Genomic DNA, 17,026 nt, shown 5'->3' with positions numbered 1-17,026 from the left:
CAACTCTCCAGTATGTAATTTACCAAATCAGATGAACTTTCCTGCTAGGATTACACAGTTGGCATCTACCTGCGGCAGTTCTGGCAGGACCCGCGGCTGGTGTTTGAAGGACTGAACAAAACCATCAGTCTGGACTCCAACATCCGGCCTAAGATCTGGGTGCCGGATTTGTTCTTCGTGAACGAGAAGGACGGCAAGATGCACGCCATCACCACGGCCAACAAGTACATAAGGATCCACCCCAATGGTACCGTTCTCTACAGCATGCGGTAGGTACAACAGCCTCACTATTTACAGTTGTCGAAGGGCTACTATTTGTAGTAAATAAAGTAAATGGGAATCTTCCTTTCGGACAGCAGTTGCCTCCATCAAATTTCCAGCCATTGCACCTTTGCTAGTATCCTTGGCAGTCATGTCAGCGACTGCCATTAGTTTTTATTTATTTATATATCTATTTATTTATTAACATTTACAAATCAAGATCTGAGAGGTGTGGGCAACAGGATTATACACCCTCTACAGGACACACACCTCCAGCGAACATTTAAAACAAGCTATAGACTATAAGAAAACTGCTGTAAACTATTAACTATAGAAAACCTTTAAATTTTGACTGCTGAAAGATAAGGATACAATGTCAGTATAAGCCTTCAACTGGTACTTAGATGCATGTACTACATTCCTTAGTAATTATGTCCAAGAGTAATACATGGTATATTCAATGGTACCAATGCTTCAGATGTTACAACAGTTACCAATCAGTGTCACAACTGTCACCAATCAGTGTCAATACATTAGATATGGAAATGTATGCTGGCTTCTCACCCTACATGGTTGAACTGGTACTGATTCTGATATACTTGGACAGGCAAGGGCTTGCTGAAGGAGAATCAAATAACCAACTTTTCATTGGATTCTACGGTTCCCTGGGGTAGAAGTAATGGTCTCTAGCAAACCACCCACCCGTGCATGGTACTAAACTTCATGGTGTAGCGTGTAGAATGACAATGAGATAGATATCGACGACGCCCACTCATCTGAGAGGGATCTCTCCTTATCTAATAACGGATCATGGTTTCAATTGGTTGTTTTTGAAGACCCATTGTCTGAATCACCAAACCTTCGATGAGTGGATTAGGAAGATAAGCAAGTAGATCTGCTCTTTCGTGTATTGATGAATTGTTCGATTTAGATTAGAGCGCTGGCTCCTTACACACATACACAGCCATACTCTATCGAGTTGTAGCATTAACCGCTTCCAGTGTGATCTATTATTCATCATTATAGTTAGGTCCCTATCACTTAGTCCAGTCTCTGATTCAATAAAGTTCTTTAGCGTAAAGCTGACCAACTTTACCATGTTTCAGGCTGTCCCTGAAGCTGTCGTGTTACATGCACCTGCGCAGCTTTCCTGCTGACAAGCAATACTGTAAGATGCAGATAGAAAGCTGTAAGTTCCGCTAATCCATTCTTCTTTATCGGCAAGCCAACGGTGATGTTAATGAACAGTTTCAAATTGGATGATGAGAGTTAATTTGTGCAGTGTGTCACACCCGATTGGCATCTACTGTTGGTTAGTGCAGTGGTTCGGATCTACCGTCACTTATTAGATACTACCAATATCCGTATAGTGAAATTGTATCCCTATTGTGACGGTAAAGGGAGTCTCACTAAAACTAAAGGAAAACAAAAATTTAATTTAAAGTTGAGACAGAATTATAATTTGATAAAGACTGCTATTGATTGTATCAAATTGTCAATATCGTACTTTTTGCCATTCCTCTACATTTCATACGCACTTGGCATAATTTTCCTCTGGTCGTAGGTCCTAGATATGTTTTAGACTCTGTACACTTTGTAACTCCAACCGTATAGAGAATGAAGTCCATTTTATATTAGAGTGTCCTTTATACAATGACATGCGCAACTCTTTTATCAGTGCTCTGAATGTAGTAGATACACGATGTAAAGAGTTAACCAACGACAACCTGTTTGTACATATAATGACAACCACAGACAACTTTGTACAACACAAACTCTGTGAGTTCGTATACACATGTTTTAAGAAAAGGGAAGAGTCATGTAAACGTTAGATATAGTGATAACTTAGTTGCAGATGTATTGTTTATTCAATTGTAATACTACATGTTATAGTACTTAGTCTTTATAATTAGTATCCCATCATGGGATTTGCTGCATTTAGCCCACATGGGCAGGAACATGCAAATAAAGATCATTCGTTTATTGCTATATTCAATACCTACTGGATTATACTAGTGTAAGTTCACTGTTTTTCAGTGGAATCCTATCATTGTGTACAATGTTATGTTCAATGTGCTTGGTTTATTACTGACCCTGATACTAACCCCTTACGTTAATGACTGATCCCCCGTTGCTCTATTCCTAAACTTCAAGCTGTGCTCAAAGCTATGTAACGTTACAATGAGCTTGCTGACCCTGACACTTCGAACCTCTTGCGTTAATGACTGAACCCCCGTCGATTTTGTTACCATTAAATGTCTCTGTTCCTAAACTTAAAACTGCGATCAAAGCCATGTACAATGTGCTTGCTGACCCTGACACTACGAACCTCTTATTTTAATGATTGAACCCCCGTCGTTTCCTTACCATTATGTCTCTGTTCCTCACCTTCCCAGACAGCTACACCACACAGGACATGGTGCTGGGCTGGATCACCACCAGAGCACCCCTGGAGATATCCCGGGAAGTCCACCTGCCTGACTTTGACCTCAGCATTGCCGATGTGAAGAGTTGTACAGCAGGGTACTCCACAGGTGCGTTCTCACAAAGTGCTGTGCCTTCGTCTGAACAGAATAGTTGCTCTCTCATCAGCTCACGACAACTTCAGCAATTTAGCTATTACCATACTAAGTCACGCTCCTAGCCTCCCGTCCGACAGGGGAGGGGTCAATCAATCCCCGCCAGAGAAAGATAAGCCCTTTCTAGGTAATATGTCAAAGGTAAAGGTCCCGAAAAAAGAAACAAAACCCGTCTGGATATTGTTATGATGTACTGTACATCATACGAGGGGCGTGCAATAAGTAATGGTCCTGACCCACTTCCAGTTGTCTGATCTAAATGAAATTTTGTATGTGTAATAATTCATATCTCTATGGGTTATGTTACAAAAGACAACTCTGAACTAATTGTGGTTTCTGATTTACTGGTGTTTGAACTTAGTCAGGTGCAAAATGGACCAGGTGTGAAATGGAACCAGTTGAGTGTCGCGCAGTGATCCGGTTTTTGTATTTGAAAGGACGCACACCAAAGAAGACTTTTGATGAAATAAATGAAACTTATGGTGATGATGCCCCATCATATGACCTTGTAAAACGCTGGCATCCTGAATTCAAACGTGGCTGGAAGTCTGTGGAAACAGCTCCCAGACCTGGTCGTCCCTCTTGTGCCATTGATGAGGCATCAGTTGGAGGACCAACCTGGGGTGTCCTACAAAATCGGTGTCCAGAGCTGCATCAAACGATGGGAGAAATGCATAACTCTGGGTGATTCCTATGAAGAGAAAGACTAATAACTGTGCCAAGTTTCATTAATCTCCTGCTATGGGAAATGGGTCAGGACCATTACTAATTGCACGCCCCTCGTAACAATATCCAGACGGGTTTTGTTTCTTTTTTGAGCTTTTCACTTTCTGACATATCAACGTTACCTAGAATTCCTATGGCCGCACATGCGTTCTGATCTCTGTGAAAGGGCTTATTATTGTATCTAATTCCGAGACAGATAAGGCAATGCACGTATACGTATAGATACTGGCAAAGATGAGCTGATGATTACGCTTCTTCTAATGAAAACTATCACAGGTCAGAGTGAAGTTGCCTCTGACCTGACTCGCCAAAACACCAAGTCTAAAATCTGCATGATCTTTCATTGCAAAAAGTGACTAAGTATACGCAATCATATTGTGACTTGAATAAAAGAAGATCGTCATCATCCAAACGAAGACTCAAAATACTTGACATGCACCAATGACCGCAAATGAGCATCCAGTACCCCCGTCTGATTCAGACATTCTCTCCTGCAACTTCTGAGCCAGTTAGACCAAAACCTTCGATAACATCCAATAGTTGGGGACAGGCTGAGTTTCACAAGTTCTATGAACATCTGTCCTTATCTTACTAAATAGAATGGCCTGCCACACTGTGAATGGTACCTACAGCTTGCCAGGGGAAGGTTGTAACGTATACTGTTACTTCAAACCGCCTTGAGACGTCATTACTGGGCTTGAACAGACATAAAGTTCTGAGATATGAGCGGGGATTGCCAATGGAAATCTGCAGGCCTATATATAGATGTGGAATGGTCCATCATGCGCTCTGTGCAATCCTCTGATGGGACACAATGATCCTCAAATGTATTTCTTGGCCATGCACGCAATATTCTTCTTCGTTAGTGACACTGATAGTCCTCTTGATGGAGACCCTAATGGTGCAATCCGGATTTTAGGACATCCCTTTACTAACCATACTTTCTCATTTCCTCTCTCTCTGTCGATCACAATCATCATTCAAGACATTTTCTTTCTGTATCAGATCAGTTATCTTGTGTTTTATCATAATTTCCTTATACCAAATTCTCAATGGCTCCTCTGCCCTGGTAATCGATGGCAAAGGTTGTAACCTGAAAAGCTGCTCTTTGAAAGATTCCAACTACATGGGACAACCAACATCCAATACATTAGCCATAATTGCTATGTCTTTGAAAGATGCATACGTTTTACAATTTGCCAGCAGCCAATAACTACTGTATGGGGAGGTCGTAGAGAGCAACATCCATGTTGGAGGTTATAGAGATCTATAGATGAAAAGTTTGCCAAACTTGGCCATTAGGGAATTGATTGGATAAAGTTACTGAATAGAGAAGATGTAATAGAATTGCCATTCATAAATACAAAAGATACAGATACGGTAGAATCAATGTGGTTAGCCTGGCAGCAAGGGAGGTTTTCAAGCTTAAGGGTTACGTTTGTACTCCTCCTGGGTATGCCACAGAGGCCCCACATTGTTTCAACCAGGGCTCAATGACTCCTCCGCTGATGATATAGGATGTGATGTCACCCTCAGTATCTCAACATCGTGACTCGACCCGGTAAACCATACCAAATCGATCCTAATCTCTGCAGGTAAATGAAGTGTGCAAGGTAATTCTGCTGAGTCATCGGTGCGGTAAATCAAGCCAGATATCAGGTTCAGAACTAATGAAATAAGCTAGCCATGAATGGAATAAAGTGAACAGCAGAATGTCCAAATACATTCATGTATGAACAACAAAGTGCCTGTTTATTTCTTGGATCTTTCCCACTTTCTTAAAATATGGATAATATCCCATGTAATGTCATTGGCTTATCGTTTGAAGAATTAAAAAAATCATAGTAGACTAGAATGTAACTACCAAAAGGTTGGAATCAAGGAAAGTCAGTGCTGATCTAACTGCAATTCACATTTTCTGGATCGGATGGGACAAAGTAATGAGCTGGGATAACAAGTCAGGGTATATGACTGTTTTCACTTGAACCCAAGACAACTGTCTGTTATTAGATGTCTTTGCACTTATGCTGTATTATGAGACTGTTATTACCTGTGATTTGTGCAATCCGTTCATGTTACATTGTAGAAGACAACCTTATTCTCTTTGACCTTCTCTGATATTCAAGACAGTAAGTCACGTACGAGAGGTGATCAGTAAGTCCTCGGCCTCACCCAGAAATAATAGGCACAACTCAGATTTCGAAGTATAGATGTCAAGTATAAAGTCTTATATGAATGTGTACCAAAATTAAAATTAGTGTGATTATAACTTTGCAGGCAACACACAGTAACGTTAGGTAAGGGAGAAGGAAAAAACGTGGACAATTGAGCTGCGACCTGAGGTGTGCGGGTGAAGCTGCGCTGCTGGACGTCAGACACCCACTTCTTTCTGCTTGAAATAGAAAGAGAATCATCATCAAACATTTTGAGAATGTCTTTGTTAATGACAAAGAATTTACGGCATGGGGAACTCGACCCACACATGTCTGACCACAATTCACCCTTGTTTTTCTCGCCACTTACCTTCTAATTTTCAAAAAAAAAACGAATGCCTTGAAAGTAATGACAACAATGATTTGAAATTTGGAGGATATTCATAAAAGGCTTCATACAATGAAGTTGCGCTTAGAAATCTGAGTTGTGCTTATTATTTCTGGGTGAGGCCGAGGACTTATTGATCACCCCTCATATGTAAAGCCTTTACATGATGGAGATGTTTCCGTAAATTAATGAAAGAAAGTTTGAAATGATCCAATAGAAAGAGAGTCTGAAGCTTAACATTCTAAGGGCAGGCTTGGAATTGAGACATTTACATAAGGTCGAAAGGTCAAGTGTTCTAAAGAGCACTGTAACAGCACCACCGACCCATTACTGTACATCCTAGTTATCTATTCACTGGATAATCTCTGGAAATCAATAACATACGTCAATGGAAAAACCAATATGTGAATGCCGGAGAATGACAATGTGTCTGTATAACAACGGCAATTCCCATGAAGAAGTGGCATTTGTCTGGTTGATATACAACAACGTTAAGTACTATGGCCGGAAGTGCTACTGATTCGTCTTCTTGCATACCATAACATTTTATGCATCGCGGTGCTTAAGTTTTAGTGATAGTCTGATTGATCTTAACTTCAAAAGGCTTTCACTTTCACTTTGTTCTTGAAACGTAATGACACACTATTAACATTTTACGGATTCAGTGAAAGTGCTACTGATTTGCCTTCCTTATCATACCATCTGTTTGACTGATTTGCTATGTTGACGTGCAGGATCAAGAATGCTTTATCATCATCATCATTATTATCAATCATCCTCTATGAGGTGCAGCAAGTAAAGTTTGACTTCCAGAACAGTCTGTCTTTTATTATTGTGCTGATAAAGTTTTAATGTGTCCTCTTGAACTTTAATAACATGCCTTAGAAGTTTTATTTGGTCGTTTTTACGATGCAATATATGACGGTAAAGCATATTCTCTATGTCATATGACATACAATATTGTGTATGAAGAATGATTTCTTATTGTATCTCTTGACTGTTGATTGTGTACTTTTGTCAAAGTAATTGCTTTTGCTGTTACAGTAACAGATTTGAAAATGTTATTTTCTGTAGTCAGTTATCAACGTTGAAGCCACAGTCTGGATAAATCCATTGATAGGTTTCTTGTAATGTCAGAAAATACTAGTAAACCCACAGTTTCCAATGCATTAAAAGCCTCATCAGCAAATGCTTACACCACAAACCCTTTCCAGAAATTCAAAATAAATTGTGCTCTCGCTGTAAAATCTGGGTTATTTGCACTATTTGCCATGTTTATTGGGCTCGATGCCTTCTGCATGTCATATATACAGCTGCTTGCCAAATCTACCTCTGCAGTGGCCGAAAGCAGGACCATTTCGGTTCAATAAATCCATGCGCTGTTAGGCATTTGATTAAAGATTGGATCATCCGTGTTTTCCATGCAGGCAGCTTTACGAGGATGAATATGCATCAGTCTGCTCGTTACTTCTTATATGTAAGATTCATACAGAGTACAGTATGCATTCAAGTGATAATTAACTGGTAAATGTGCATAACGTTTTGAGCTATTACAGCCCAGCTCTATTACAAAAGCATTTGCTTACCTAAAAATTCCCAAATGATAATTTTAAAATCAGACATAAATCTTGACTTCTGGCAATCTACCACAAATTTAGTAAAAGAGACAGCTTTGTATGAACGTTGTTACCTGCCTATTTTGGGTGTTGTATTTTATCATCATCTGGAACCATCATGGTCTGTAAAATAACGGCACAATTTTTAAAAAAATCACAGGTCTTAGTGGCAAGTGTGCAGATGTTGACACACTGGCACACCAAATCCGTACGTGTTTTTGGCACCTTTAGACAGATTAAGTCTCTCTCTAAAGTCTCTCTTAGCCGTGAGGCTCGGTGGGCGTCACTCCACCGTCATGGGGGCAGGGGCATAACGATCTCAGGACCTACCAATTCCGATTCCAACGCTCTAGCCGTTGCGCCACACAGACATCCCTACAATACTAAACCTTAGATATTGATATAATTTTGTTTCCAGGAGATTTCCCTTGTATCAAGGCTGACTTCCTGTTGGAGCGCAGGATCGGCTACTTCCTGATCCAGATCTACCTTCCCAGCATCCTCATCGTCATCATCTCCTGGGTGTCCTTCTGGATCCACAGCGAGTCTGCGCCTGCCCGAGTAGCCCTGGCCATCACCACCGTCCTGACACTCACCACACACAGTGCCACTACTACTCGAGCCGCCATGCCCAGGTCAGTCTCACACCGTCCTGACACTCACCACACACAGTGCCACTACTACTCGAGCCGCCATGCCCAGGTCAGTCTCACACCGTCCTGACACTCACTACACACAGTGCCACTACTACTCGAGCTGCCATGCCTAGGTCAGTCTTACATGTCACATCACCACCGTCCTGACACTCACTACACACAGTGCCACTACTACTCGAGCCGCCATGCCCAGGTCAGTCTCACACCGTCCTGACACTCACTACACACAGTGCCACTACTACTCGAGCCGCCATGCCCAGGTCAGTCTCACACCGTCCTGACACTCACTACACACAGTGCCACTACTACTCGAGCCGCCATGCCCAGGTCAGTCTCACACCGTCCTGACACTCACCACACACAGTGCCACTACTACTCCAGCCGCCATGCCCAGGTCAGTCTTACATAACTGAGTGCTCAAAATACTGTAAATGCAGAAACTTTCGCAGTGGTTTAATGTTTGCGGTTTGCACAGTGGCTGCTTGACACAGCAAACTTAAAACCACCGCGAACATTTTTCCATGGCAGTAAAAGACTACAGTGCATGGTGCTACCATGAATTTAAAACCGCGAAAAGTCCTTTTTCCCACTACCGCGAAATCAAATCCCCATGAACTTAAATGCATTTACAGTACCCTGACTTGCACACTTCAAAACGCAACATTTTTCTTGGTGCAACTCAATTTTAAAGCCAGGTAGTGCAGTACCCAACCTGAAATTTTGCAGTTGGATTCAGTGCATAAGCTTTTTTACTTAATTCTTGATAAGATAAAACGTAAGTAGTTACATGTAACTGGAAGAAAATGTAATGGGTAAGTTGTTGATTTGAAGGAAGTAATACCTTGAAAGTGGGGCAACCTAAAATGTTGATGGCGCAACCTGGCATTTGACTCAGTTGCTGCCTGGGCAACCTGCCTGAAAAAAAAGTATTTTGAGCAGTCTGCATGTACTTCAAGCAAATATACATTTTGTACAAAAGCAAATACATGCACACATCTATCAAATTGCAGAAATTACTGCTGTGCAATTATCGCATTTTTGTTCATATCTTCAGTCCTCATCCCTCACTCATCAAAGCATACTCTCTAACATTCCAGCCATCATTTTCTTTTAAACTTTCTATCCATTCTGCTGCCAAGTGTTATTTGCTACCTGCACCAGTAGTCATTGTTTCATCAACCATTCAGTAACACATACAATAGATCTGTTTTGTGATCTTCAACAAAGCTGAGAAGTCGTTGCCATTGATCAGTAACACTACATCCAGGGATTATTATCATATCGACAACCGAGGATGTTTTATTAATACAGCTACAACCACAACAGTACTTGACCTTGCCCCGCCTTTTCCATCAGGGTTTCCTACATAACAGATATGGACATCTGGATGGCAGCTTGCCAGACCTTTGTGTTTGCAGCCTTGCTGGAGTATGCCATTGTCAACCACATCTCACGCCAGGTAGGCTTTACTACTGTAAATCAAATTACCAGACCCATACACTTTAATGTGGGGTTTCCAGTTTATAAATTCAAGTTAAGAGAAGTGAGTTAAATCTCTCAAGATGAAATATCACCAGTAGTGTCTTTTTTCTTGTACATTTTCATTGCCATTGATTTCCACTACTTGAAGATTGATAGAAGTTTGCTATAAGCGATGATATAATGTAATACATATGCATCTTTATGTATTTTATGCTCTTCTTTGTACCAGACTTTAACAATATCATTTAGAGCATGTGAACTGCATACATTATTTATCCACATCAAAAAAAGAGTTGTAGATAAAGCTTAACAGATGCATTGAATATGTTTTACAGGACAAGCGCTTGATGAAGAAGCTACGTCACAAAAAGAAAAACGACCCCTGCAGTGGTGATGCCGGTACAGTCTCTCAGCTGAACGGCCTGCACCTGAGAACCTCCATAGCTGCACAGTCGGCACATAGTCAAGGAGACAGCTGCACACCTGATGTGAACAACTGCGCACCTGTAGAACGCATGCAAGCATCTGAAAAGAAAGATTTTACTCAGTCTACTGGCAACCTGGACCACCCACCCTTGATGGAGACTCCTTGCACAAAGGCAATAAAGAACCACCACAGTATGAGTGCCATTACCAGTGAATCACTGACACTGCCAGCTGAGGTTTCAGCAAATGATAAGAGTTTGAAGACTGGAACCATGGAGAAGGATGAAGAGTATACACCCAAGACTATCACCAGTATCCCATATCCAGCCAAAGATTATGACGTGCCAGAAAAAGGCAAGGAAACTCGAGTTGAGATGCTGCACACACCAAAGGAGAAGTCCAGTGACAAGAAAAGCTGTGAGTCTGTCCGTTTCACATCAGAACTAAGATTGGAGGCTAAGCGACTGGCAATACGACGTTCCCATGCAGTGGACCGCGCCTCTCGAGTCGTCTTCCCCCTAGCCTTCCTTATATTCAACCTCTTCTACTGGTTATACCTTTACCGGATTCTACAGTGATGAAATGACAGATTTCAGAGTCAGACCTATGTCACCTGCACTTGCAGTATGTTAATGTGGTGTAATTGTCTTTTGGACATTTAAGGCCAATTATATAAGGGTCAATGACATTAGCTCCTTACTACAAGATCATAACCAGAATGACTACCATGGCTATTATGGGGAGAACGATTTGCCACCAGAGGATTTCACGGGAGGGGAAACATTAATCTTAGTGTGGACTGACTCCCCTGGCCATTTTCCCAATTTTTTAAATGAATTCTACGATCCCCGTGCCCATGTAGGAAGGCCTGGTGGAGGCTATACATGTGTGGCACCAAAAAATCTATATCCAACACCAGAAAGCAAGTCTTGTGACCAGTGCACTACATGTAAATGTAAATGTACATACAGATACTGTATCCTGTGACAGTGATGTTCAGCTGACTAGTGGAGTGCCTTAAAGTAAGGTCCAGAAAACTGTTGTGTCTTCCAGGAAATAAGACATTAGATGTCTGTTATGTACTGATAACAGTCTAAAAACAGGTGTTAATAACAGATCTGTAACGTTATATTGTATCTATAGCTGTACATCATATACAGTCAAACCTGTCTATAGCGGCCACTCAAGGGACTGGACAAATTTGGCCACTATAGACAGGTGGCCTCTGTATAGAGGTGGTAACTTGTAGATAAAATACCCAAGGGACCGACAAAAAGTGGCCACTATGGACAGGTGGCCCCTCTGTAGAGGTGGCCCCTAATACAGGTTTGACTGTATACCAGTAAACCACCAAATGATGATTCACCAGCTATATGTAAGGACCTCATTGCTTACACTGACTGTTGAACATCAAGACTTTCCCCTAAATGCACTCCTCTTATAAAGTATGTGGAAAAACTAATGTTATGGCAAAGAGTCTTATTTTATATGGGAGGACGACAAAAGTCGACAATCATCCCCAGCATTGTAAAAATCATGGTTCAACATACCAATATATATATATAAATGGCATTGAATCCACAACAATTTGGTCCAGAAGCAGGTCTGTTAGCCACTATACGATCACAAGACACGGGTCTGATAGGAATAGAATGTGGGATTTAAGTTGAGGGGAGGTCAAAGGTTCAAGAACGGCATAAAATTTCAATTGACTGCAATTTTCCTCATTGTTGTAAACATGTTGCAAGACTACTAGCACAGAACTGTAACTCAATATTCAAGTGAACTTATATATGAGTGAAATGTATATAAACCACCATAAATACACACTGAATGTCTGGAAGCTGGTCACTCTGTATCACTGTAATGTTCTGCCGAAGTAAAACTGTAAAATTCAAGACTCGTGGGTCAGAATTTTCACTGTACTGTGTTAAGCTTCAGCACATCAAAAGCATCATCATCGTTTTTTTTTAGGGTCAAACATTGGTGTAACAAACGTACACAAATGCCTATCTAAACATTTTTGATCATCTGTTGATCATCTGGCAGGTAATAACAAGTGTCACTCTGTTTGGTCAAGACAACATGGTGCAAAATTTATTCAAACCCTTCAAAGCCACAATAATTCATACCGGTAGGTACCAATTTACTCTTACTAATTTGCTGCATATAAATTGTCATCATGAACACATCACAAGATGCATATTCATTCTTCTCTTTAGAACAGCACCTTCTTCATGTCAAACCTAGACAGATCTTTGATCTGAAAGATATCACATCTTTAGTACACACTATCTCATAACTATTTCCATTACATTACTTATATTATCATCTTTTTATTTCTGTCATTATTGACAGAATTGATATACCTTTGGCACATTTACAAATTCTTTCAAATTTCCAGAACTCTTTGTAATCTTTTGCATGATATAAAACTTATTCTATGTTAACTACAAAAATGATCCCCTCAAAAAGCAACAATGAAGGAGAATTCAGATCAAGTCTTTCCTGTTCCATGCCCTAGAAAAGTCCAAACCATTTTTTTCTTGGCTGCTCAGCCGCCTTACTTTCCTGTCGTCTGTCGTATCCCTCCTCCACGTCAAACTCCTCGGACCTGCTGTCCATTCCTACGGGTTGCCATGGGAGACAGGCGATGGCGGTGTCCAGGGGAACGACACTCAGCAGGTTGTTCTCCTGTTTCAGGATTCCGAAGGATGACAGGAACTGGACGGCCTCGTCTGCATGGAACCTGATCTGGCTGCCAGTCTTCTCCAACACCCACTTTTCTATGTCCTTCTCCAGGGCTCCTATTGCAGCGCCACCTGGGAACATTCAACAGCATAGCACTATTCCAAACTTAAAGGAAAGAAAATGGAACAGCCTACTATACTATGGTAAAAATAACCCAAAGTAAAGTAACACTTCTTTTACACAAGTCTATCATAGTTCAGAGCTGTCTTACTGTTTGAAACTTGTGTCTTGCTGACGGCTATGACAAGTTATTGGTCTTTGAATTTGGAGAATTCATCAAAATCCATCCTCAGGAAAGCCAGCTTGAAAAGCACTACTCTAGTAATACTGAATGGGAAATTTAGACCACTGATGACACTTAATTCAATCATCAGGTGAGTAGCCGTCAGCACAACATGAGTTTAAACAGTGAGAGAGCTCTGAACTATGACAAACTTATGTAAAACAAGTGAGAACTTTGCTGTGCGGTATATTTACCACAGTACAGTAGGCTTAAATTACCATTTTAAATGCAGCTTTCCAATACTTCAGAGCTCACAAGTGCCACCTGGAGCAAGATAGCAGAATTGCACCTTATACAGCTCATGAGTGTCAACATGGAAGGAACACTTTCCTGTGGCTGCATCCCACATGTCAAACATACTGTACTTTTACTGAATTAACATAAGAATGTTGCTTGATAGAAAGATGTTGTACTCACTTGTTGTACCCGTGCTGGACTCTGGACCCCTGGGAGACTGATAGCTGAGGAGGAAGGTGTACACCAGCAGGGTTTCCTTCACCGACTCGTCCTCTGCCCGATCCACCAGCAGCGTCAGCAGACCCCTGTTGTTCGCAATGTTCCTGTAGTACAGCGTCTTCGACAGCTCCGCCAGGTACCGCATGTGCCGGTTCTTGTAAGACGACCAGGTGCGTGCTGCGATCAGCCCGAACACACCGCCCACGATGAGCGACCAGTTGACCTGGTACTCTGCCATGACGGTGACGAGCTTGATGAGCATCCCCAGGCTGGTGATGCCCACGCTGAAGTACAGGAAGGCCTGGTCGAACTGGCTCATGCGCACCTTAGCCTCAGGTAACACCTGCTCTAAGGCGTTGATGGGAATGTCTTTAAAGGCCTTCAGCGTGAGTTTCCCGTCCTTGGTGTGCCGGACAGCCACCACTAACCTCTTGAAAGTTTCCTGGGCCTGCGGTTCCACTTTCTTACTCCGTGTGACGAGACGCCCGAGGGCAGCGACCAGACGCTTGGCCAGAGGGACTGAGACGGGCGGACGCACCTCCTTACCGAGTGCCCAGAAGCGAAGGATGTCGTACCTGCTGGCATCTACTCGCACCTGTACGTGTATGAACGGAGAAGATAGATGTTATATACAAATATGCTGATGGCTACTGAGTCTGCTCTTTTTTTCACTCTATCAGCAGAACAAAATGACATACCTTCCCCTTTTCTGTTCAAAGCTTGAATCTGAAATTCTACACTTTGCTTTAAAATTTCAAACAAGAAATAATAATAAGAAATGTTATAAAACTTTCTGTCAAGAATATGTTGTCTAAGATTTTGTATGCATAACTAATATCTTGTTGCACTAGTGCACCCACAGTCAAAGTTAGGCACACAGCTCTGATTTTGGTGCAGAAATGTTTGTATGTACCCAGTATTTTTACCCCTGTATGTACATGTACTCACCATGACTCCATCCCCTGCTTGATGCTCCTGTAGGGCCACCTCCACCACAGGTTTGGGTAACTCGTGGAAGTTTGCCTTCTCCATGACGATGGCCAGCTTCTGCAGTAGCCAGAACTCGTTCTCCGCACGCTCCTTACGGTTCCACTGCCGCGTGCTGATCGTGTCTTTGTCAGGGTTTAGGGGGTCAAAAAGAGCCTGATGAGAGAAAAATAGAATAAGGTTATGACCACTTCAGTCCGGCACATAATTGCTAAAGAAACAAACCTTCTTATCAGCCCTCTTATTTTCTAAGATTTTGCTTAAGACATAATTGATGAAATAATTACATTTCAATTGGTCATATGAACTTAACATTAATCTTTCAAGATAGGGCATACATATGTATGTCATATTTTCCTAGTATAATGGTCATGTATCCAACCTGTACATAAGCTGTTTATAATATAAGTTATTATACATGTATCTACTAGTAATCTAATTGAAGCTTTTGAATCTTGCCTAATCATATAACAGCCCTCTTTCAACATCTTTTTATGCAATGTACATAGTATCTGTACAATTTAGTTGCATCATCATCTTCCTCGCATACTAGTATCAGTGTTCACTGAGGCAGGGCATCATTTGTTCTCCACACTTACTAGTATATATCTGCTACTGGCCATTGCATCCGATGCACCTCAAACTATCGCCCTGTGTAGCCTTAAGGAATACACTGACCTTCAGCTCAGTGAGTGTTCCATGGTAGGTAGTGACCACAGCACTGTCCAGTGCCTGGAAGAACTTGTCAAACTTGACCTTCTCCCTGTCGGTCAGCAGGCCGGGGTGCTGGACCAGGTGCTGGATGAGCGAGCGGCGGGTGATGGGGATGAACCGTTCCACATACTCGTCCTGACGCAGCACCAGCCGGGACAGCTCCTCCTTGGTCAGCTCAGGCCGGGACAGCTGGATCTGGGGGGCGGGGGGCTTGGCTGGAGGGGGTGGGGGAACGGCGGAGGGGGGTACTTCAGCAGGTATCTCATCAGCTGGTGGTTTCCCCGGAGGATCTGCATCAGGTACAGCTTTTGACTCTGGGATTTTTGCTGTGGAGTCTTGACTTTTGTCTGCTGTTGTTCCTAAAGATGGCTTGCTGTCAGGTTGCTGTTTAGTGCTGTCAGGTTGCTGTGCACTGCTGCCAGCTTGCTGGGAACTGCCTTTGTCAAAGTATCCAGAAAGGCTTTCTGAGGACTGGAACTTAGTATCTTTCTTTGTGTCTTTCCCCTTGTCAGGTGATGTGCTGTACTGTAAGAATACTAGGTTGTATCTTGGACTTGGCCTGTAAACCTAAACAAGAGGAAAATCTACAGGTTAATTCATATCAATTGATATACAAATGTATGCCATTTCGGGAACAGTAACAATACCATCAACCCTCCATCCTAAATTACCCACAACTTAATAGTATGTGCCTGAGAAATAATGCCAGTGATGTCCAGTGTTCTCACCAGGCTTTTTCAGCATAAAAAAGGGCCCCTTTGCTGTGATTTGGATACCCCATACTGTGATTTGGGCTACTATGCTGCACATATAATATTTCAACCAGCGAATCCTAGTGAGAACACTGATGTCTACTATATCAGGCATTCACATATTCGAGGTTCTGACATTTTGGCATCATTATTGTCAAGTCATTCATAATCATTAACATATGCTCTCATTTATTACCCTCTTAATAGCTGCATAATACCAGTAAGTATAACCATGGAGCGTGGGGTAAGGTGGGTCAAAAGATGTTTATAAAAGAAAGGGGGAGGGGGGCAACAAGGATATACAATACTTTTTTCTAACTATCATAGACCCCACCAAGTTTTAACCGTTTTCTTTCTTGAAAGTTCAAAAAGAGCAGAGCAGAGGTCCATTATGATTGTGGTCTGATTTTCTAAATCCTAAAATTTTGTACACCAGACTTAAATTGTTTGACACGCCCCCAACGGTAAATTTCCGTGCAACCTGTTACGCTACATGTAGTGTAACTGTCTGGCGTGGGGCATGCTGTGAGTAGTGTCAGCATATAACACCCCATACGCCCATTGCACATGGGCCCAATCCACGCTCTTGTGGTACCAAAATACACTTTAGATACCTGTATCAACGGCCGTACCGCCAAAGCCCGTCCCAACGAAATTTTCAGACAGGACAGCGCCATCTTGGATTTCGCACAGCAGGACCGGGTTTGGACTACTTTCAAAATGATAGACTAGAGGGTGTAACACTTTGGTAATATGCACTGTCATAACAAATGCTTTCATTTAGTGTACATTTTCT

General features: G+C 41.9%; 2 protein-coding genes across 2 annotated transcripts in view; one reads left to right on the top strand and one right to left on the bottom strand.

Annotated features, from left to right (window-relative positions):
* The window catches only part of LOC118429836 (glycine receptor subunit alpha-1-like), a 28,590-nt gene extending 17,594 nt beyond the window's left edge, over positions 1 to 10,996 (top strand). The window contains exons 4-9 of the mRNA XM_035840436.1: positions 49 to 269; positions 1,368 to 1,450; positions 2,658 to 2,795; positions 8,142 to 8,358; positions 9,736 to 9,838; positions 10,197 to 10,996. Of these exons, the coding sequence (XP_035696329.1) occupies positions 49 to 269; positions 1,368 to 1,450; positions 2,658 to 2,795; positions 8,142 to 8,358; positions 9,736 to 9,838; positions 10,197 to 10,865 (1,431 nt within the window). The 3' untranslated portion in view covers positions 10,866 to 10,996. The remainder of the gene's footprint in view (positions 1 to 48; positions 270 to 1,367; positions 1,451 to 2,657; positions 2,796 to 8,141; positions 8,359 to 9,735; positions 9,839 to 10,196) is intronic.
* A 1,129-nt stretch (positions 10,997 to 12,125) lies between these two features.
* LOC118430772 (transmembrane protein 143-like) lies at positions 12,126 to 16,944 on the bottom strand. The gene is made up of 5 exons (XM_035841794.1): positions 16,845 to 16,944; positions 15,443 to 16,045; positions 14,726 to 14,920; positions 13,739 to 14,372; positions 12,126 to 13,109 (listed from the first exon to the last, which is right to left on the bottom strand). Exons 1-5 carry the CDS (start codon positions 16,905 to 16,907, stop codon positions 12,808 to 12,810), a joined length of 1,797 nt encoding a protein of 598 aa, XP_035697687.1. The 5' UTR covers positions 16,908 to 16,944; the 3' UTR covers positions 12,126 to 12,807.
* Between the last annotated feature and the right edge of the window lie 82 nt (positions 16,945 to 17,026).

The sequence above is a fragment of the Branchiostoma floridae genome, chromosome 14 (assembly GCF_000003815.2).
Source record: "Branchiostoma floridae strain S238N-H82 chromosome 14, Bfl_VNyyK, whole genome shotgun sequence".
Lineage (NCBI taxonomy): Eukaryota > Metazoa > Chordata > Leptocardii > Amphioxiformes > Branchiostomatidae > Branchiostoma > Branchiostoma floridae.
The sequence above is the reverse complement of the archived record's forward strand: the minus strand, read 5'-3'. Positions and strand labels throughout refer to the sequence as shown.